This window comes from Barbus barbus, assembly GCF_936440315.1.
Source record: "Barbus barbus genome assembly, chromosome: 30".
NCBI lineage: Eukaryota > Metazoa > Chordata > Actinopteri > Cypriniformes > Cyprinidae > Barbus > Barbus barbus.
Genome location: NC_136758.1, coordinates 8,697,450 through 8,720,863, shown reverse-complemented (window position 1 = coordinate 8,720,863; position 23,414 = coordinate 8,697,450). Strand labels below are relative to the sequence as shown.

The 23,414-nt window shown below is 40.6% G+C and overlaps 2 protein-coding genes across 2 annotated transcripts; one reads left to right on the top strand and one right to left on the bottom strand.

The window, feature by feature from the left end:
• Window positions 1-4,915: 4,915 nt before the first annotated feature.
• Window positions 4,916-14,961, bottom strand: coq6 (coenzyme Q6 monooxygenase). Its single transcript, XM_079385673.1, has 12 exons — window positions 14,417-14,961; window positions 13,899-14,033; window positions 12,550-12,608; window positions 10,672-10,798; window positions 9,240-9,370; window positions 9,025-9,132; window positions 8,829-8,891; window positions 8,562-8,669; window positions 7,212-7,414; window positions 6,802-6,917; window positions 5,773-5,939; window positions 4,916-5,036 (listed from the first exon to the last, which is right to left on the bottom strand). The coding sequence occupies exons 1-12, from the start codon at window positions 14,628-14,630 to the stop codon at window positions 5,007-5,009; spliced, it is 1,461 nt and encodes a 486-aa protein (XP_079241799.1). The 5' UTR covers window positions 14,631-14,961; the 3' UTR covers window positions 4,916-5,006.
• Window positions 14,962-15,345: 384 nt separating this feature from the next.
• fam161b (FAM161 centrosomal protein B) lies at window positions 15,346-21,343 on the top strand (the record flags this gene model as incomplete). Its single annotated transcript, XM_079385449.1, has 9 exons — window positions 15,346-15,373; window positions 16,315-16,609; window positions 16,669-17,111; window positions 17,522-17,853; window positions 19,439-19,560; window positions 20,285-20,452; window positions 20,532-20,631; window positions 20,719-20,885; window positions 21,265-21,343. The coding sequence occupies 9 exons, from the start codon at window positions 15,346-15,348 to the stop codon at window positions 21,341-21,343; spliced, it is 1,734 nt and encodes a 577-aa protein (XP_079241575.1).
• Window positions 21,344-23,414: the final 2,071 nt, after the last annotated feature.

Sequence of the window (23,414 nt, the reverse complement as noted above, 5' to 3'; positions counted from 1 at the left end):
GATCCACTTCCGCTCGTCCGAACTTCTGCCATATGAGATTCACCACTTGAGGGTGAAGTCTCCATTCCCCGTCTTTCAGTCTCTGCCTCGAGAGCAGGTCTGCTCCTGAGTTCAGGTGACCTGGGATATGGACTGCTCTGACTGACAGGAATTTGGTCCGAGCCCAAAGAAGAACACACCTCGCCAGCCTGTACAGGGGGCGAGAATGTAATCCCCCTTGACGATTCAGGTATGAAACTACGGCCATGTTGTCCGTCCTGACCAACACATGACAGCCTGTCAACTGTGGTAAGAACCGCCTGAGAGCCAGGAAGACTGCTAGTAATTCCAAATGATTTATGTGCCAACTCCGCTGCTCCTCTGACCAGAGTCCCCGGACTGGGCACCCTTGATGGACCGCCCCCCAGCCCGTCAGTGACGCGTCTGTCTTGATAGTCTTGCGACGAGGACACGTTCCCATCTTGACTCCTTTCTGAAGGAACTGGGGTCTTTTCCACGGTTTTAGAGAACGAAAACCTCTGTGTGTCACCATAATTCTGCGTAACGGATGACAATGAGGTGAAATGTCCTGGCTCTTGGTCCACCACTGAAATGGTCGCATATGGAGCAGGCCCAGCTGGACTACAGGGGACGCTACCGCCATCAGACCCAACAACCTGAGACACAAGCCTACATGGACTAGACGTCCTGTCTTGAAATGACTGAGACAGGTCTGTAATGACTGCACACGTGCGGGAGACAGACGTGCCTGCATCGTGCGAGAATCCATGTCTACCCCCAAAAACATTGTTTGCTGGCGAGGCAGCAGAACACTCTTTCGTGGGTTCGTTCGTAGCCCCAGACTCCGTAGATGATCGAGCACCGAGTCTCGATGTCTCAGTGCCTGATCCTGGGATTGAGCTAATATAAGCCAATCGTCTAAGTAGTTCAAAATTCGGACGCCCCGGAGCCGTAACGGGGGCCAGGGCTGCGTCCATACATTTTGTAAATGTTCGGGGGGCCAGAGCCAGTCCAAACGGAAGAACACAGTACTGGTAAGCTTTGCCCTCGAAAGCGAACCTGAGGAACTTCCTGTGTCTCTTGACGATCTGGATGTGAAAGTAGGCATCCTTTAGATCGATGGTCACAAACCAATCTCGGGGTTGGATCTGAGACAAATTGGACTTTACTGTTAGCATCTTGAACTTGCTCACTCTGAGCGCAAGATTCAAACGACGCAAGTCCAGAATCGGACGCAAACCACCATCTTTTTTGGGAACAGCAAAATACCGGCTGTAAAAACCCGACTCCATCTGAGTGGGGTGTAATTCTTCTATAGCCCCTTTCTCCAGGAGTAACACGATTTCCTGACGTAACACCGCGGCCTGCCCAGGACGTACAGTCGTGGGAAGAATCCCACTGAAAGGGGGTGGCCCTTTCCGAAATTGTAAGGTGTAACCGTGTCGAATGGTGCGTAGAACCCATTGCGAGACGTTGGGCAAGCATTTCCACGCGGCCCAAAAGTCTGCTAGAGGTTTTAGATGCTCTATGTCTGGCTGTAGTTGAGCTACAGGTGTCAGGACATCTGACTGCGGAAAGCTTCTCGCATCCGCGAGAACAGGTAGCACAGGTGGAGTTGATAAAAATCTCTCCTGAGTTTCTTGCATAGGGTCCCGAAGCAACTGAGTGGCGGGAACCTCTATAACAGGGTGTCCGAGAGCCCTGTCGGGCCGGCCCAACACCCCAAGGGTACGGGCTTTGAAGGCCGTCATAAACGGGCCATGCTTTGGGCTTTTGCTCGAACTCTGAAGGCTGTGGCGCGCAGAGTGTCTGAGGAGGTGCTCGCCTTGAGGACCCAGTCTAAAACCGCCCGAGGCGCAGTAAGCGGCGGAACAGTTGAGATCTGAGTCGGGAGGCCACATTGAGAGAGGCGGATACGCTTGTGCGGTCCAACCAAACTCTCCGAAGGAGGGCCTGGCCTCCGAAGACGAGCGAAGGAATCAGGAGCTGCTACTAGGAGCCTGAGAACGAGAGGCCATGGCCGTCGAGCTCAGGTCTATCCGTTTGCGCTGACGTGGGCGAATGGGTGGACGAGACCTAGGACCCCAATCCTTCCGAGGGGGTGCCATAGGCGATGGTTCCCTACGCTGAACCTCCTGATGACGGTGCAGAGAGGATGAACGTGAACGAACCATGGGTGGTTGACGTTCTGCTTCCCTGGGCCTACGAGGAATGAGCTGGCGAAAAGCGGCAGACTGTTGTTTTGCTGCCCGAAACTTTTCCACCACAGTGGTGACTGAATCTCCAAACAGGCCGTCTTTCGAAATGGGAGCGTCCAAGAGAAAAGTTTTGTCCTTTTCTTTGATGTCTGTAAGAGTGAGCCAAAGGTGGCGCTCAACTGACACCAAACCTGCCATAGACCTTCCCACTGCTCGAGCTGTATGTTTGGTAGCTCTAAGCGCCAAATCCGTAGCTCTCCTGAGCTCCTTAACAGCCTCAGGAGTGAGGCCTTCCCCTTCATCCAGCTCTGCCTGATAGGCTTGAAGCACACCCATAGAATGTAGCGTGGCCGCGGCCTGCCCAGCGGCCATGTAAGATTTCCCGATTAAATTGGAGGTTATCCTACATGGCTTGGACGGTAACATAGGGCGCGCTTTCCAAGACGGAGCGGAATTAGGCGCGAGGTGTGTCGCAAGCGTCTCTTCGACAGCAGGCATTGCCCCATAACCGTGATCCGCCATTTTGGATACGGTGGCGAAATCAGCGGCAGCAGCATTAGTAATCCGCGCCGAAAAAGGCTGTTTCCAAGACCTCGAAACCTCTTGGTGGAGGTCTTGAAAGAAGGGAAGAGGCCTACGGGGCTGGGATGGAGTACGACTAGTTAAAAATCGGTCATCCAGTTTAGATTGGGCCTGGTTTTGCGCCGGCTCACCGTCCCATTCTAGCCCCAATTTGTCGACCGCGCGCGTCACAACGTCTAAAAGTTTGTTGTAAGAAGGGGAATTGCGTTTCTCCTGTCCGCTCGGAGGGAGAGAACTGCAGGATTCCGCCATTAAATCCTCTGAATCGGAGGCCGCGGTGGACAAAACATCATCGTCATACGGGCCACAACCAAAGGAAACCGCGCTGCGGGCCTCCAGGGTAGGCCGTAAATCGTCATTGACGAAAACAACCGGCTCGACATAACGCTCTTCTAACTCTAGAACATGGCCGGGAGAGAGCGCGAGGAAAGGAGAATACTCCGTCATCCCGCTCTCCATGGGCTCTAACTCGCACGTGTCACCCCAAGCGATCGTCTCATGCGGCGCCTCGGCAACCGCAGAAACGGATTGGCGGGGGATAGACGCAGGGCCTTTCGAAAAGGCCGCGAGCCTCGAGCGTAATACTTTAAGCCGCAGGCTATCACAGTGATGACAAATGGATAGGCCGCTAAGCGCCGCTTGGGCGTGATCACGGCCTAAGCAAAGCACGCACCTGTCATGTGTGTCTCCCGCTGTGATGAACCTTTCACACGGCTCGATGCACTTCCTATGACTCATCGTGTCCGCTAAGAGGAGTAAACTGCTCTTGTTTCCGAGGAAATAGCTGAGAACACGAAGTAGTATGCTTCCCCACGGGCAACAGATGATTCGCTTCCTGAAGGAATTGAAATCTGATGAAATAGCGCGCGGAACGCTGATATAGCATACGGTACGTATGCGTAGGGGCGTTGCCAAGCGCTATTTGGCCAATAAATTGGCGTGATGGTAATAGGGCTTCAGACATTCGTCACACCGAGGGTGTTCCCAAAGCGATGACGTCATCGCAGCATTGAGTGAACCTAGGAAGGGGAACCACGTTTGGTCAAGCTGTTTTTTCATTCAGAGCATCACATCTGTGGAATTCAATACCACAATTAATTAGAGAATGCACATCCTTTAAATAATTTAACCACCATTTTAAGAAATGGCTTCTTAATAACCAACAATGTGAACATTAATGTTGTTAATATATGTTAATGCAATTTTTATTTTTTATATACATATTTATTTATTTTTTATTGTCAGTTTGTATAATTTGTTTCATTTTTGGTTGAATTTCGTTGTTAGTGTTTTTTCTATCTTGTTTCTTTTTTCCTCTAGTTTTTTGGCCTTATAACATCTGGCAAAGGGGCTACCAATGAAAACTAGCCTTTGGGCTAATTTGGGTACATTTACATTCGTGTTGATTAATGTACACAGTCTCTTTTTGTGAAATAAAAAATAGGAAGCATACTGTCAAGTCGTTTACCTACATTATCTACAGTGGGCGAATTAAATTTGCGCCAAATATAAAAACTGCAACCGCATGCCAATATTCACGCGTTTGTGTGACTTCTCGCGAGATACCAGTTGATTTGGTTAAAGGGTTGCTAGAGCGATCTGAAATGTAGACTTTTATTTGTCTTCATTAGTAAATTATGATTTAGGACACTTGAATTCTATTAAAAATATAACTTTATGCCCAGATACATTTTGCATCACTTACAAATACTTAATTCCCAATGCAGTTCTGTTGTACACCTTTGTCTTACAAATTCTGCAGTAGTGAATCTACATCATAATGCAAATTACGTGCTTAAAGCTATGTACTTTGACTTAAAATAGCCTATTTTAGTTATGACAGCTGCTCCACAACAGGAAAACTTTCTACAACCAGTCTGTAGAAAACTGAATACCTTTGGTCATAAATCATGTCTGTGAAATCATAAGAACAGATAAGTTATGTCCATATAGATTTATGAAATAAATCAATATATAGAGATTTATGAAATTTGATGTTCTTCCAGAAGCATGTAAGAAACATGTTTGGTACACATGCACATTTACGTTCTATTAGTAAAGGCAGCATAGTGGTTACATCTTCATATTGGTGATTGGAAAAGATGGCATAAAAATGTTTTACCACAAAGACAGAGGAATAAAATAGAATTTATTATTTTACACATACATTCCATGACCAGATCTAACATTAGAGATCCAGCAAACATCCAGTTTGCAGCTAGTGTTTTACTTGCTGGCGTAGGCAATGATCTGCTCCTGTGGGTACAAGAAAACATTTTAACTTGAGGTAAGTGACTTACAGGTAAGCAATAGTCATAATGAGAAATGTACATCTTCCCACTTTTGATCATGAAGGGTGACAAGTCCTTCTTACATTACATTTGCACATAAACTGGCTGTAACATCTATAATAGAAACAGCAAATGTGGGAGATATCCCTCAAGGCTTAAGACAAGTTACGGGCCCTCTGGTTGGAATCACTTAGTAAAGGAATGAAGCCATTTCATAAGAGTGGCCTGTAATAAAAGGAGTGTGAAAACACAAGCCAACACCACCATGCATAGCCCTGCAACTCCACCCACACACTTTCGGTAACAGTAAATTTAGGGCTAAACATAGCCATAGTAGTAGCTCCTGACCATGTAAATTACAGGCACGGATAAGAGTAGAAAGGCATGTAATCAGAGGACAAGATGGGGGGATGGGGTTAGAGAGGGGAAGTAAGAGGAAGAATGAAAGATGGAGCAAACGTTGGAGAGGTGAAAGAAGGCTGAAGCTGGAAGCAGAACAGAGTGGAGAAAGAAGGGCACAGAGGACAGAAATGAAAGAGAACATAAGCGGACTGCCACAGAGCTAAGGAAAAGAGCAAGGTCCAAAATAATGGAATACGATGGAGGAAGGGAACAGGCTGTCCAATAATTTCAGAGCAGGAAATAAAAATAAATCTGACATTTTGAAGGAATAGTGGGAAGAATAAGAGATGTGATCATACTTTAAGTGGAGGCAGTGCGTTGGTAGCCTGCAGGCCGAAGGTTCTCAGTAGAACCATAGGGGCAGCATTAGTGGAGTACAGTCTCTTCATGAGGTCAACGGCTGCCATCATTGGAAGATTGTGTCGCTGGCGTTCAGTCTCAAACTCCAACAAGTGCTGCATGGCTCCTAGAGTTCAAAGGAACAATGGTTAAAAAGTAAAGCTTGTGAAGTACTCTTTTTTTTTTTTTTTTTTTTCTTCAAAAGTTGTCCTTTCTGTTATCCATTTGGTACTTGCTGTATGCACAGAATTTACAACTGCAGAAATCTCTCCAGATTTACACCTCAATCATACGGCATCAACTTCTACACATCTCGTGCCTTGCATTTAAAAAAAAAACAACAACAACAAAAATAACTATTAATTAGCAATACGAAGGCAGTTCTTTTGGCTTAAATTAACACATTTACTAAAATTCCATACCATAAAATTCAGGTAATTTTCCTCCAAAATCAAATATCTGCAATATGAACGAATATGGAAGACATCAGTTACTGCTCTTAATTATACATATATGAATTTCTAAGAAACTGATGTCAACAGTTCCTCATAAGATTTCCATTTGTGGCTGCAAAGAAATTTATGAGCAGTTCTTGGCAGGAGTGACAAGTAAAAACACTGTATACCGCTCCAGGACAACCAGTTCTTTTTACTAAAGATCACTCTCAATATAAGAAAATGGAAAAGAGCTTATGAAAAACCACTGATAGCTCTTCAGAACCAAAAATATTCTACTTCAGGTATGAAATACTCTAAGATCTGAATGTACATAGAGTCTTCAAGTCCTTCATGTTTCTTGTCACGTTTCTTCAACGTGAGGCAGTTCTTCACAATATAGCTTATATAATGTATGAGTTTCACATTACAAGACTTCATCTAATGCTTATTAAATGAAAACATTTGATCAACATCTCTGGAATCTGTCATACAAGTATAAATCCAGTGAACACATACATTCAGCTTGATTGCTGCTGATATTGGAACACTTACCAAGGTCTTTTCCATTAAATGCTGCTTGACTAAGAACTTTTGTGAGATAGGCCACATCACCAAAGCCTAGATTGGCACCTTGGCCTGCTAAAGGATGGACTCTGTGTGCAGCATCTCTGAAATTAGAAAAATTTGAAAATATAGAGAGGAAACCTTCAGTGAGGAGCCATATTTAACTTGACCGGCCAAACCTACCGAAATTTCCTCCTTGTGGATTCTATATTACCTTAGAAATACATCATCACAAAGGTCTCAGACAATCACATAAACAGTACAGCTGCACTATAAACCTAACATATTGAGAGATTTCTCGTTTATATATACATATGACTCTATACTTATGGGAAAAAAATTAAATTCCGAACAAATACCCAAACCAAAAATCGTTTCATTCAACTTTGCAAACATACCCAATGACGGCCACTCTGTGGCGGATGTATTCTGTGGCATGGCCCATGCCTAGTGGGAACATGACCCGGCTCTTTGGGCCAATACCTGCAACGCTAGGTGGAAGCTGACGTGCAGAGCCACTGTCCGGCATCAGGACAGAAAGGGCCGTCCGAAACAGAGAGCCGGCAGTCTCCACCAGCTCAGAATGGTTCTCATTACTCCACTGAAGAGAGTAAAATAGAGAAGTGAACAACAGTGGGAATGATGTGTGCAAGAACCTCTATACATAATAGAGTTGTTAAGCTAAGATGAGTGGAGAGCATGATGTCAGTTAAAAGACAATCATGACTACTGCTGATGTCATTCCAAAACCATATGACTTTTTAAGAAGGACTAAAGGAAAGCACCATAAAAGTCCATGCGACTCATGTGCTCTGATGTAAGCGAGTTTGAATGAATTGTGGTTGATTCATATATCAACACTCCTAGTTTCTGTAAAAAAAAAAAAAAGTTGGAAAAACAAACAGGAAAACAAAAATACCAGAAGTAATACCTTATAATGGGGGACATTCAAGTCAAAAAGGCTGAGAACCACTGCTTTAGAGGACTTGGAAAAGAGCACAGCATGGACTTCACTTTTATAGTGCTTTTTTGGTCCTTTTGGGATCATGACAGTCCCTGGTCACTGCTGCTTTTTTATTGTATGGGAAAGAGCTCCGTTAACATCCTTCAGTGGAACACCACCATTTTGAAGAAATAAAGTCATATGGGTTTAGAACGACATGAAGGCAAGTAAATAATGACATGATTTTATTAATTGAATGCCATCTTTATTTTGAGACCTAGAGGTAAGCTATGCCTTCTTCCTTTTGTGCACTAAAAGCACTAAAGTCTTAAAAGACAGGTAATTCAGCATAGATGCAAAAAGCATGCCTAATTAAAGTAAAATGCTGAGCAGGCCACAAATTTAAGTTTGGTCTGTAGAAAAAACATTCCGTGGTGTAATGACCATCACTAGCAAACCTTGGGCTTAATTAGAAAACCAGTTTTGATGGCAAGCGTGACTCAGATGCAAAGGCCTGCGACCAGTAAGGCCAGTAAAAATAGCCAGCTTGGGAAAAGAGGAGTTTCTTTGACGGAAACGCAAACAAGGAGAAAAAAAGGGTGTGAGGGTCAGTTTGAGGGCATTCAGCCGAAATGAAGAGAATGCAGAGCACAGATAGGACATTTCAATCAAAAATCACTTCTTTATTATGTTATTCTACATACCAAAATGAACTGTTGCAATATTGTAATAGCACAAGCTCGTAAGGTGTTCAGTTTAGAGAGTTGGGACAATATGTGTGGCAACAGTGTCAGTGTTTACTCACAAATGCAGAGTTAATGGCATCCACAAAGCTCTCTTCATCCAGCTGTAGAAGTTCTTCAGCATGCTGATGACTGGTGGACCAGACCAGCGAGCTCTCCGTGTCTGACAACTGCACAGCAGACACATACACCACGTCTGGGCTTGAGTACCATTACAAACACATGTATTTTCCATCTGACCACTAAGCGATATCACGACTAGCCAATGAAACAAATCAAGTACAACTGACATCATTTACAAGTAAAATAAACTCTTATGGTCAGCTCACAGGAAGCATTGCAATGGGTCCGGTTGGTAGGAACCTCTGCCAGGCTACGTTATTTTCTGTGGGCTGAAAAACAATATTGCAAGGTTAATGCAATTCTGCAATGTGACATTTCTGAGCAAATTACAGTATTCAATAAGTTGTGAAAAACACATGAGAAGCAATATGATTTAAACTTGTAACTGGAAGATCATCATACCTCAGACAAATGTAGAACAGCGACAACTGCTGATTGATCGTAATTCCATTTGACCGTTGGGATGCCAGCCTCTCTCCGCACCATTGAGTTTGGCCCATCAGCACCAATCTGAAAGAGCCAATCAAACCTACCTTAAGAAGTTGAGGTTTTGCTTATGCAGTTATGCACTGTTGTGTTTGTAATACCAAATGACAAACTGGATAAATTCTACAAACCAACAGCTTGGTGTGGAGAGTCTTTCCATTAGCTAGAGACACCTGAACCCAAGGGATGGACTCAGAGACATGGTAAGGACGGGGCCAGGTGTACTTCACCACTTTTGTTCGGTACTGCACTTCAACATGGTCTGGTTTAGACATGAATGATAATCAAACCAAAACATCATTATGCATCAAAATGAAACAAAATGAGCATTAGTCCAAATCTTGTTCGGTTCCACTTCAGAAATGGGAAAAAATCCAAACAAACAGGGTTTGGCTGTGACAAAGTCAAAAATTAAGGATCATCAAACCACCTCATAAAACACAAAGTTGTTTTCCTTTCTCTGGTTGAGGCCTGCTAGCATTGACAATTCTCTTAATGGCTTTGGCAAGTCACCCACGGCTGACTAACGGTGTTTATCTACAAGTAAACCATGCAATACTTATGACCAGCTGCCAATATCCTGCACACAACAGAGGACGAAAGTAAAGAAAGCAGAAAATCCACTTTCCTTAGAATCACTGGCGGTCTAGCGCATGAAAAGATCCGGAATTATGCTAATGTTTCGGACTTCGAGACCATTCTGTCCGCAAAACTGAACACTAGTTCTCATGCACGGGTGAGAAATATTGGCTTCTTGCTGATTTGAGAGCAGAGTAACTGAAAAAAAACCCCCCAGCTGGCTGATGCATGTACTATTTGTCTAGTACTTCAGCAGAAATAGCAGACTGTTAAAAAGCACCAACTTGACAGAAACACGTGAACATGCACGTGCTACCGCACATCTGTTAAACGCAAGATGCATTTTAAAAAAGCCCGTTTATAAAAATATGCCGTTTTACAGAGCATGGCATGGAAAAGACAAATGCAGAGCTTTGGAACGGTTTAGTTAATCACAACAACAAAATGTTACAGTAAAATGCTGTCCGTGCTCATGCACCCCGAGCGAGTGAGATGCTATGGCTGGAAAGGAATGTGGTTTTGTTAAATGGGTCAATAGACCACTGCACGTGTCTGAACAGGGTGGCAATTCTCGTGGGGCTTTTGACTCCCACCAAAAGTAATGTGCTGGATGATCGAAATAGCAGGAAAAACACGGATGCGTCCAAAGAAGTGGAATCTTCAGGGAGAAAAAAAAAAAAAAAAGGAGAAGAAAGATGTTCAAAAGGAGTACGAGTACAAATAAACATTTTGCCAAGACAGGAAGGAATGGCTTGTGGTGACATCATTTGCCAAGCCATCCCTAAAACTAATTAACAGGGAGCCCACTCAGCACTCGAGAGTGCTGGGGAAAACATTTAGCAACATGGAAAAAGCACAGCAAAAGCAAAGATCAGGGATATATCATCATGTAATGATCAAAGTTCAGTGTACGAAGCAATGATTACCAAAACACACACATAAATCGATCCATATACATCAAACATCAAAATTTGGATCCGTTACCAGAGAGTGTCTGCAGCTGTTTGGTGAGGGCGGCTACGATGACGTCGTTCTCAACGATGTACGCCATCTCGTCCTGCAGATTCTCCTTATCAAATGTAATCAGGGCATCTGAACAAGCATCCCAAACCTAAAGCAAAGAACCAAATTATTGCTGTGGTTTACAACTCTATCCTTATGTGACCGCTCGGGCACTATTTATGGATTTCCAAAAGAGCATGTGCTGCATTGAACTTGAACACATCAAAGCAGTTTGACTGAGCGAAGAGTTTTGCCAGATACTCTAACCAAACATCAGCCACCAACAGCCTTTGAGGTTGCATGGTTGACTTTTTAAACGCACTGGGGTGAGGCAGAAATGTAAAATGCCATTCTTCATGGCGATTTATGCTTGTATTTATAGTTAAGCCAATAATAAATAACAAATATGCAAACATTACTGTCGAGCTAAGTTTGTTTCATCAGAGTTGCCTTGCAACTTAGTTAATAAAACATGCAGATGGTTTTAAATGCAAAAGGTCTTGGTGATGGATGCAGCTATATTTTAAAAACTAAAATGACTTGTAACTAAGGTGACTGGCAAACAATTAAATCCATGAGTAACATGGATTCAGAAGGACCGTTCTATCCTTCTTGTTATACAGCCATGCTAAAACCACTAATAGTAGTGGTTTTGCAATTTTTGATACATGGTTACGTGGAAGATTTAAAACGTGACCAACCCACAATTATAAAGGATTTTACACATAGGAAAAACACAGCTGTTGATAAGTTTTGGAGTTGCTATGTACGTCCAGTCGCTGCCAAATTAAATCTTCCCTTGCCAAAATGACCCTTTTAACGCGATCATTTCTGTAACAACGATACCAGAAAAGATTCAGACCACTGTGGAGGGAAACAAATCTAGCTGATAACACTTTGGGGAACCTCCACACTTTTTTCTGGAACATGGCACTTCCCAAGCCCGCTTTAGTCACTTTCCTCCAACCGCTTGAATTTAATTGGAGGGCAAGAGGGAACCTAGCTCAGTTCCTTTGCAATTTCATCCTTGTTTGGACATAAATGCACTCACAAACAAAAAAGAAATTCTTAAAGGATACAGGAAAGGTATAATGGGTTAGCTATATTACTATAAAGTGCAAACAGATGACACCCCTTAGTTTGCCCAGAAACCACAAGATTTCATTCTGGCAGCGAAAAATCCACATCTTACAAGAGAAACCCCACCACAGCATAGTAAACGAAGGGGCCTTTTACTTGTTATCTCCACAGTCTCCACAGCTTTTAACGTCTCTCCCAGCATCTCACATGAATCTTCGTAATTAGTAGACAGTTAGATTTATGTCATCCCGCTAAATAAGACTCTAATAGATAAACTGTGGCTGCAAGCAAAACCAAGCTAAACTGTCAGGTTGCGATGCGGAGTTTGAGGTTCTGCATCTCTAATGTATGTTTTGTATTCGGAGGCTGTGGTTCAGTAGCATTAATTTATGGGTGGCTGCTTACAGTGTGATGAGGCAAACAACGATGAGCAAAACACGATACAGCTGTTTTTAATGGAGCGGCCTCCTGCTCTCAGGAAAATAAGCAGGTAAGGTTATAGTAAATAACTGTGTTGGTTACACAATGTGTTTTGATTTAGTGGTTAGTTGCTTTTAAATGATGTGAGTTTCTTTTGGTGTGATATTTGATTACTCCATTTACATTTTTAATTGTAAAAAGGCACTATACTTAGTAGGGTGTTTTGATGGACATTCTATGAAGTGCCAGATAACACTGTGGTGCATGAATATGATTCTCAGTCAGTAGAATGTGATACTATCATTGCATAACAGCACCGCCCAAGTAATCACTGTATTACAACATACTGGTTTTACTGACCTGCATTTTATTATACGGCTTGCATCTCATATTTACAATATGGTCCCAAGCACCAAGACCTGTAACACAATAGGACACAATTAAAAAGTTGATCCTTTATCATATCCAACCAGAGCTAAATGTAATAATGGAAAAAGTACACTGTGCAAGAGAGAAAGCTACCTACTGACCTACTTCCTGGTGAATCTTTCATATACAAACATTATACTGTAAATAGTTTTAATGACAGGAGTGCAGCTTCAGAGCTTTGAATGGAACAGATGTACTTATCCTCACCACAGACCTTATGATTGGATTGTGCATCCACATTACCCAAAGTACTGGTTCTAAACGATGCCCAACATTGCCCATAATGCAAACATGCATTCTGTGGACAGAATCAAAAGCATATGTTTTGTTCAACATAACACACTGTGGTGCCTGGCAACGGAAGGTGGCTCAATGTCTGTGGCATCACATCTAACTGGCTATCTAAAATCTCCTTTTTTTTTTTTTCAAAATTAAAGTCATTAAGGAGTGAACAATTTAAATAAAAACAATATATTCTGTTCCCCAGTGAATTATTACATACCATTATAGTAATAAATACATTTTAGTTTACTAAACTAAAAACTTATTTTATTGATTTATGAATTTTAAATTTCTATTTAGCCTTATTTTTATTCAAGTTTTAGTTATTTTACAACTTTAACTCAAACATTTATTTTAGTTAATTGCCAAGGCATCAATTCAACAGTTCCATGAGTTTTTTTTTATATTTTATGGTAACACTTTAATAAGGTTCCATTTGTTAACATGAACTAACAATGAACAATGAAAAAGCATTTATTAATCTTAGTTAATGCTAAATCCAATATTTACTACATTAATAAAATGAAAAGTTGTATCTTTTAATGTAAATGGACCTGACCTCAGCTAACAGTAACTAACAATGAACATTTGTATTTTTATTAACTAGCATTAACAAAGATGAATAAATACTGTAACAAATGCATTGCACCTTGTAAGTTAATGTTAGGTAATGCATTAAATATAGTTAAGAAACGGAACCTTAATTGTAAAGTGTTACCAGTTTTATTACCTATTTCAATTAATGAAAAATATTTCTAACGGTTTTTGTTAACAACTTCAACAGCAACAATATGGTTTTTAAGAGACTAGATTCTATTTTGTATTTCATGGTGCTCTTTGTCTATTTTAGGAAGACATGGATAACTAAATTAAGAATTATGATTATTTTTGGAACTACCCTAGGTAGATAAAATGGCTTGTAGGGTGTTCCTCTATATACCATGAGTGCCATATGAACCACACAGAAAGCAAATGTAAAAAGCTACACAAATCCGCACCACTAAGAAGCGTTGCTGAGCCTGGGCTGATGGAGCTGACCCTTGTACTGTAGGTCTCTGGAACCCTGTGCATCTCTTTTTTGTGACCAGCTTCCAGCAGGAGAATCTTCTTCCCTGCCAAATTTGGATCTAGACCTGAAAGAAGCACACAGATTAAATGCAGGAAGATATATTTTCATTCCTTTCTAAATCCCTGCGATGTTATTTCTTCTCTAATTTTGCATATTTTACCTTAGAACTTGCTAAAGTTTGCATTAAATCTGTGCGTTGATTGCACGCTGCTTACTTTAGCATCCTCCTACAGGCATGAGAATGTCATTGTTGTACAACCGCAATTGCACCCTTCATCACCTCCAGCCAAAACACTTTAATCAAATATAACAACCTCTCTTTGTGTGAAAAAACAAGGGTAAAGAAAAGTCACGGGAAGGACTTAATTACAACTGGGAAGTGCAGCGTGGGAGAATGGAGGCGAGGGGCAAAAGCAGGCTGGGTGCACGTTAGGGACACTCACTCACCCAAAGAACACGCCATAGCGGTGCCCACCATTCCCCCGCCGGATATTATAATATCAAAGAGCTCGTTTTCAGAAGTGCTGGATTCCTCATCTCCTTCGGGGGACGCAGATCCTCTAACGTTACGCACCGCTTGCGCTCCATTGAGTGCCCTCAGTGCAACACACTGCCGTCCAATCCCGAACACTGCTAGTTTAGCTTTCGCAAAAGTGAACATTGTAGCGAAAAAACACACACGTGTTACAACTAACAAGCCTAAAGGTAAATATCTAAATCTCTTCGTTATATTTGTCCTGACATTGACAATAACGGTACGCTATCTATCACCCAGCCATGTTGTTGTTAATAGAGATCACGTAAGAGTTCTGTTTGCTATACTCCTTCCGGATGTTAAAAGCCACTGAAATAATCAAAACGAATCATGGACGCTCTCAAAACATTTCATTTGTCTTCACTTTACAAGCGAAATGCATGTCACAAACAGCAGTATAAAATGACAGCGTAAAAGTAGTGTCTTTTAAAACACTTTCACTTCTGAGTTCTTCTTCAGAGATGGTAGCACGATGGTTACCTTTCGCATGTTACCTTTAGCGCCACCTGCCGTCGTGGAGGATAAAGTCAAGTGGGTTTAGTTACTTTAAACATGAACGTAGGCGACATGTATGTGTGTTTTGTTGCTGCATACAGTGTTTGCTGAGAAACAGATGCTATTCTGTATCTAGCATTCCTGGAAGACATCACTATTGTGATAAACTCAGGATTCAGTGTCGTGCTCAGGCGCCGGTGGGTGGAGATCATGATATCTGCCGATTCCAGGGAAATGGAGTGTGTCTTGATCTTTTAGAGTTGATGGATGAGTGTCTGAATGATGTCCTCATAGCGGGCCTGATCACACCATGGATCAGATGACAACGGTGAGAAAAAAATCAATAATGGCGGAAGAGGGGATGGAGTGCCAGAGTTTGAGTTCAAATAGAAACACATCTGATATTTTCCAAAGTATTTATCGATTCAACATTGATTAATCTGCTTTTGCTGTTGTTTAGACAGTTAATTTTGAATCGCTTTTGGCGAAGGCGAACAACAATAACAGAGCGTAACTATGCGCGTTTGGGGTTGCCATAGTAACAACATTTACGCTGTTGAAGTAACAGCTCAGAAAAAGCAACAACAAAAGACAACGTCAATATTTTATTATTTTATCGTCAATAATGATAACAAGCAATGTTATTTTCTTTCACACACACACACACACACACACACACACACACACACACACACGTTGGTTTTTGTGGTTTATGGGGACTCTCCATAGGCGTAATGGTTTTTATACTGAACAAACTGTGTGTGCTATTGCCCTACACCAACCCTACACCTAAACTTAGCCCTGACAGGAAACTTTGTGCATTTTTAGATTTTCAAAAAAACACCATTTAGTATGTTTTTTAAGCCTTTTGAATTACGGTGAATGACATAGTGTCCTCATAAACCACCTTCATATTGTAATACCTATGTCATTATACAAATTTGTGTCCTCATAAACCACATAAACATGCGCGCACACACACACACACACATATATATAATCGGTTTGATAAATAAATAATTATTTATGCTAGTGCTTGCATTCATGGAAATCAGTGCTAATTGTTCAGCCAGTCTAATAACAATATTAAATACTGTACAAATATTTAATGTAGACTCCCAAAATATTGTTTAGAGTAGTTTTACTTACATTGCATGTCATAATAAATTTTAAGTAGTGTTTTTAAATACAAAATTTTAATTATATTTTGGTGGCTCTTTCTTTCAGCTCCTTTCTTATTTCAAAAGTAAAACAATTCATTAATCCTACAAACACACTAAATACAGATATTCTGTCCAGATCTCTCCCACTTTAGATGTCTCTAGATTTGAAGAGGGAGACAATGTGCATGTTTCAGAAAGCCTGCTGTCCTGTAATGAGGATAGAGATAAGTCTGAAGTATCTCTTGAGTTGCATTTGGAGGCTCTGAAGGCCAAACGCAAGCAGCAGCTGGAGAAATTAGAGTTTCGGCACCAGAATGGCCTGGAGAAGAGGCTCCTGCAGAACTCCCTGCTCGCCTCGAGCACTGAATGGATACTTAAATCCAAAATACCCCAGCAGAGCATCAGCGATCATGATGGGCGAAACTCTGAGAACCGCAAACATCACAGGTAATTCAAATCTTAAATTTGATAATGATGATAGATCTTGTACTGAATCTTGTTCTCAGTTCAAAGGTGATTCTGCCGAATTTAACCTCAAATGGAGTCAAGGCACCAAGAACTACTGGAACTAATTCTTTGGGAACAGTGACAGAGAGACAGAGGACGCCTCTCCCCCAGGATTCACAGAAAGCCAAGGAGGAGGCAGACCTGGCCGAGTGTCAGAAACAGTTTTGTGTCGCTCCCGTCCCTGAGCACGTCTCAAAGCCTCTTTATGATGGACTCATCCATGAACAAGAGCGCTTGAGGAAGGAAGGTCGTGAGCAGAGGAGAGATTTCCTCTTGACCATGCAGAAGCCCTTCAGGTTCCACAAGAGGGAGGAGAAGAAGCGAGAGAGGCTGAAGGAGGAGATGGTCTCTGCCGATAAAACTGAAAAAACAGAACAAATTTGTGTGAGAAAACCTGTACCGAAAGTGGTCTCAGACCCCAGCTTCTCTGAAAAATTGAAAGGTGCCATTTATTTGAATATTTATCAAAATAAAGTATAATATTATTTTATATGCTCTTGTATGTACTAAACTCAATATGAAGAGTTCAGATGCAAAAGCCTCAAAGTCCCATTTGAAATTTTCTTTTAAAATTAGCATTTTTATCAGGCTCCTACTGTATGTGTAGGTCTAGTAATTTCACGTTAATGGCAATTAATAGATTATTTTCATTGCTATCAAAGGGAAACAACTAAACATAAGCATAGAGCATAGAGCCTGAGAAAAAAAAATGCTTTTCCATCTGAACTTTTCATAAGTAACGTATTTAAAGAAAAAGGTCACACAAAAATTTTAATTCAACTTTCATTTGAATATTTAAAACATCGTCATTTACTCACATTCTAAACCTGTATTTATGTGATGCTGGTTCAGAGCAGGAGCAGCAAAGGCAGATTCGCATTCATCTGAGAGCTCAGGAGACTCTGAAAGCCTCCTTAGCACCCATTCAAAGGCTGGAACCCAGTGCAGATAGACAGACTCGCAGTGCTCAGAAGAGCAAAAGCAAGATGCTGGGTTACTTGGACCAGAAGCTGGCCTTCAGACCTAAAACTAACGCTGCCGTGCCTGACTTTGATAAACTCTACCAGGCCTTTCAACAAAAGGCAATGGAGGCAGCAGAGAGGAGAGATGTCACTCACTGTAAACCCTTCCAGCTGCACACGTCCACGCTACAGCCACGTCACAGGAGCCCAGAAAACCCACAGGTTGCTATCTAGATTACAACCCGAATTCCGGAAATGTTGGGACGTTTTTTAAATTTAATAAAATGAAAACTAAAAGAATTTCAAATCACACGAGCCAATATTTTATCCAAAATAGAACATAGATAACAATTTTATGCACAAAACAAGCTCATTTCAAATTTGATGCCTGCTACAGGTCTCAAAATAGTTGGGACGGGAGCATTTTTACCATGGTGTAGCATCTCCTCTTCTTTTCAAAACAGTTTGAAGACGTCTGGGCATCGAGGTTATGAGTTTCCGGAGTTTTGGTGTTGGAATTTGTTCCCATTCTTGCCTGATATAGGTTTCCAGCTGCTGAAGAGTTCGTGGTCATCTTTGACGTATTTTTTGTTTAATGATGCGCCAAATGTTCTCTATAGGTGAAAGATCTGGACTGCAGGCAGGCCAATTCAGCACCCGGACTCTTCTACTATGAAGCCATGATGTTGTAATACTTGCAATATGTGGTTTTGCATTGTCCTGCTGAAATACACGTTGTCTGGAGGGGAGCATATGTTGCTCTAAAACCTTTATATACCTTTCAGCATTCATAGTGCCTTCCAAAACATGCAAGCTGCCCATACCGTATGCACTTATGCACCCCCTTACCATCAGAGATGCTGGCTTTTGAACTGAACGCTGAAAACATGCTGGAAGGTCTCCCTCCTCTTTAGCACGGAGGACACGGCGTCCATGATTTCCAAAAAGAATGTCAAATTTGGACTCGTCTGACCATAGAACAATTTTCCACTTTGAAACAGTCCATTTTAAATAAGCCTTGGCCCCCATGACACGACGGCGCTTCTGGACCATGTTCACATATGGCTTCCTTTTTGCATGATAGAGCTTTAGTTGGTATCTACAGATGGCATGGCGTATTGTGTTTACCGACAGTGGATTCTGGAAGTATTCCTGGGCCCTTTTAGTAATGTCAATGACAGAATCATGTCGATGAGTGATGCAGTGTCGTCTGAGGGCCCGAAGACCATGGGCATCCAACAAAGGTCTTTGCCTTGTCCCTTACGCACAGAGAATCTTTTGATGATGTTATGCATTGTAGATGATGAGATTTGCAAAGTATTCCACAATCTTTTTACGCACTCTTTCACAGATTGGAGAGCCTCTGCCCATCTTTACTTCTGAGAGACTCTGCCTCTCTAAGACATCCTTTTTATAGCTAATCATGTTACAGACCTGATGTCAGTTAACTTAATTAGTTGCTAGATGTTCTCCCAGCTGAATCTTTTCAAAATTTCTTGCTTTTTCAGCCCTTTTTTGCCCCCGTGCCAAATTTTTGAGACCTGTAGCAGGCATCAAATTTTAAATGAACTAATTTAGTGGATAAAAGTGTAAAATTTATCCGTTTAAATATTTGTTATGTTCTCCATTATCTATTGTGAATAAAATATTGGCTCATGTGATTTGAAAGTCTTTTAGTTTTCATTTTATTCAAATTTAAAAAAATGTTCCAACATTTCCGGAATTCGGGTTGTATTTAGTTTAGATTAATTTAATGCAATTCCTATAAGGAATGTGTTTTGTATAATATGCTATTTTTCTTGACTAGAAATCTACAGACAAGACGAATCTAAAGAGGAGCAGTTCATTTGGTGGCCTAACATCACTGTCTATGGACACTCTTCCGACTTACATAACCGATGCTGCCAGGAAAAGATCCATGGCTGTAAGGTGAGCCTGCCTCTTCCTAATTTTATAAAACTTTTTAATGACTAAAATCATTAAAGTTAAAGTAATCCTATATTCTTTTATAATACACAAAACACATGCATGGTCTTTTTTGCACAATTCTTGACTTCACTGTTATTTGTAATTTTTCATAAATCCTGTTGGCTGCACAGGCTATTGGTTAATGCAAATAGCAAATTTAGCATCGTTTTAGGCTAGTATTGTTGGTTCCACACTTTTAAAATGCACTTTCAAACATCTTTACAATACTTAAACACAAATTAAATTAAATAAAAATTGTATTAGAGTTGTATGGCTATTTTAATAAAGCAATAAACAATTATAAAATACATTATTTAAACAATAGAAAATAATGTCAAATAGATTTGGAAAAAAATTATTTTAGAAATATATTCAGAAATATGTCATTACAGAAGTAAATTACATACATTTTAGTTATTTTATTTTGTGTCTGTTGTATTTATTTATTATATTATATCTATTGTATCTATTTTGTACCTCGTATGCAACATATTTGGGCCCTTAAATGACTGTTATTTTGTGAACTTGGAAAAAACATTATTTATTATTAACTGTATGCGCATAATAGATGTTATATATGCACATATAGTTAACTGGATTTATTCCACTAAAATGAAGTGTTGATTTACCAATTAAAATTTGCTTTTTTATTATCATAATAATTATCCTATAATCTGTCATACAGGAGATCTCTGGAGCTGAAGGACCTCAAGGAGCAGGAGAATGCAAAGTGGATGAAGCAGCACAGAATCAAGTCTCAAGCCATGAGCAGGGCAGTAGCAATGAGAGCCAAGGCAATGGACCCTCATAAAAGTCTTAAAGAGGTCTACCAAGAGAAACTCAAACAGAACCGGTGAGCACTTTGAAAAAAAAAAAATGTCTGAGGACAAGCCAGGAATGCAAGAACTGATTATGAGTTGTTGTTAATGTAGGCAAGCTGATCTGGAGAGGATGAAAGATTATCAAAAAGAGCTGAAGGAAATCAAAACCCGAGTAACAGCTCGCCCGTACCTGTTTGAGCAGGTGTCGCAGGTACACTACTTCATTTTCAAAATCCATTCTTCTTCCAAATAATGTAACTTTCATATTGTACCATATGCATATACCTAATGCTTTCAGAAAAATGCCAAGAATAATGCTGAACGCAGATACAGGAATACTTTGGAACAAGCAGGTCTTGATGAAAATTTTGTGAGATCAAAGGGAGAAACGAAAAAGGCCATCCATATGGAAAATGAGTCTGCGGAAGAGGATCATGACAGCACTGAAAGCAAAACGCAGAAGAGGTATGGAGACATATGAATGATGGGGTTTAAAAATAATGTGCACATTTATTTGCAGTGAATATGTGTTATGATTATCACGGAGCGGAACAAATCTGTTCAATGCAAAGATTTAACAGTGCGTTAAAGTATTTATCCCAGTTTTAATGAAAGGTTTGACATCCTCTCTTGTGAACCATACCCATCAAAATAAAATCATCTTACTCGATGCAAATACAGCAGATGCGGTTTTGACATGAAAAGATCTATTTATTATAAATCTTTCTTTTTATGAGTTTATGTCAGCTTTATTGTCATTGGCATAGCGAAAAAGTAACCATGCAAATATTATGATGTAGCAGTCATATGGATACACGCTGTTCTATTATCGTTTTATTTACAGTGCAGGAAGTGGGGAAGACAGTGTCACGAATGAGGAGGAAAAAGAAGGGAATGTGGAAACCATAGAGGAAGAGTTCTGACAGACATGGTTGGTGGGCCAGTGTATTTCATCCATATTCCATATGTGCAGGGGAGACTGTGGCCAGAAAACAAATTGCTGGCAGATGATTTCAGTTTTGAAAAATTGTGTTGCGCATGATTTACTAGAATGCAGATTTTATTTAGTAGATTTTAGTATATTTTCTATTACTGTATATTGTGCCAGTGAATCGGTGTGGGTCTTTATACAGCTGAGCCCTCTTGTTTGTTAAAGTTTTTTACAATAGAGAAGGGATTATGAAGGTTCAAGAAATTCCATATGGGTATCATGACATTTTTAATAAAACAAAAAAATCAAAAGGAAGTTAAATTTTATGATTCTAAGCATGTTATGGAGGCTACCGACCCAACAAAGAAAGAAATAACCAAAAAAACATTTGGCAACCAGAGGAGCTGCATATTAAAAGCTGTATATTTGCTAGAGTTCTACTTAGTGCACATTAAATCATCTTGTAAACCACAGAAACAGCTCTTGGGTTTGGTGTTGGGCACCCTCAGGGTTTGCAAACAGTAAATTGGGGAAGCCTTGTCTTGGCACGAACGCATCTTCCACCTGGAGTCTGTCAAATGTGGCTTTGAACGTCTGCTATAATTATGAACTATAACTGTCACAGAGACTAGCTTTATTCATGAAACTCCATTTGAATAAGTACACAAAAAACATTCTAAGACAACTCTTCTTTAGCACAAGGCCCATCTGAAATTCTCATTCCTGAAGTCAGGCTATTTTGGGAGTCATAGCACTGGTTGAGTAAACAGCCCTGCACATTTATCCTCTATTGGAAAAAGAGCTTGTGCTAGTGCATTTGGCCACATCAAGAGCTTTTTACTCCAATTGGCTTCTTCAGTCCTGGTTGGATTTTCGGTGATTTTTTAAGGAATTAAAGGAATTTGTGTTTCTGTGTATAGGGATGGAAAGTTCTTAGTTATTTTAAAGATTTTGAGGCATAATTTCTGCTTTTGCTGTTACATGATGATCTCAAGATGGAACATAATTACTTTAAACGAGCTGTGTAGCATGCAGTGTATTTTAAAGGCTAAAATTGAACTTTTGGCGAAAATAGGATAGCCAGTCTTGTCCATTTTTGTTGTATAACTTGTATATTTAGTGGTTGAAGGAGTGATGACACTGAAAAATTAAATGAGTCAACTGGACATTTGAAAATGACTGCCAATTTCACCTCACGATACCCATTCATTTTGTTCCGGAAATACTTTTTTTGTTGTGGCTAAAAGAGGTTTAAGTGGCAATACAGTAGGGCTTTGTTCCAATTCTTATGGTATACACTAGAATTCTGTCTTTTACTGGTAATGGGAGAGTCAGGGGGTCAAGGTTTGGCAGCAATTTGGTGCATCATTTCGAATGGAGTGTATTTACAGGTTGTGTGTATATGAACATCACCACAAAGTCCTAAGAGTGGGAAACTTGATTTTCTTTAAACTCAAGTTTGAGATTTGGAGTGTGTCATGGAGGATGGGATGCTGTATTTTTTAGACCAGTCTGAAAGTTTGCATCACACTGGTTTCTTTGAAACAATATTTATAATGGCTTTTGGATTATCACAGAAATGTAGCTCTGTTAACAACATAAGTTTATAATTCTGACATTTTTGTTTATCATGATAATCTTCACAAATGAACACAACTTTATGTCGGCACCGATAGCCTCGTGGGCAGCGTGTCGACAAATAGTGCCATTGCACTACAGGCATCCCAAGTTTGAATCCTGGCTCGAGGACCTTTCCTGATCCACCCCCACCCCCCCCCCCCCCTCTAAAACTTTGCTTCCTGTCATTTCTACACTGTCCTATTCTAATAAAGTGGGGGGAAAAAATGCCAAAACTAAATCAAATGAACAGAACTTTAATGGATTTTAAGCCTAAATACTATTGCTAAGTAAAAAAAAAAATAATTAAGTTAGTCTAAATAAACTACACAGTCGTATGACTTCAACATCATTACTAATAAGCTTCCAACAAATATTTATTTGCAGGAATACAATAAACACACCAATTTTATAAAAGTGGACTAGTGAGTAGATGAGTTTACACA

What these genes read in the sequence shown, in the direction of transcription:
- coq6 (XM_079385673.1), bottom strand. Translation starts at nt 14,630, where the DNA reads ATGTTCACTTTTGCGAAAGCTAAACTAGCAGTGTTCGGGATTGGACGG. An exon ending in CTCTCCACACCAAGCTGTTG is followed by an intron (nt 9,133 to 9,239) that starts GTTTGTAGAATT and finishes TGGCTCTTTCAG; the next exon opens with ATTGGTGCTGATGGGCCAAA. An exon ending in ATTTAATGGAAAAGACCTTG is followed by an intron (nt 5,940 to 6,801) that starts GTAAGTGTTCCA and finishes TTTGAACTCTAG; the next exon opens with GAGCCATGCAGCACTTGTTG.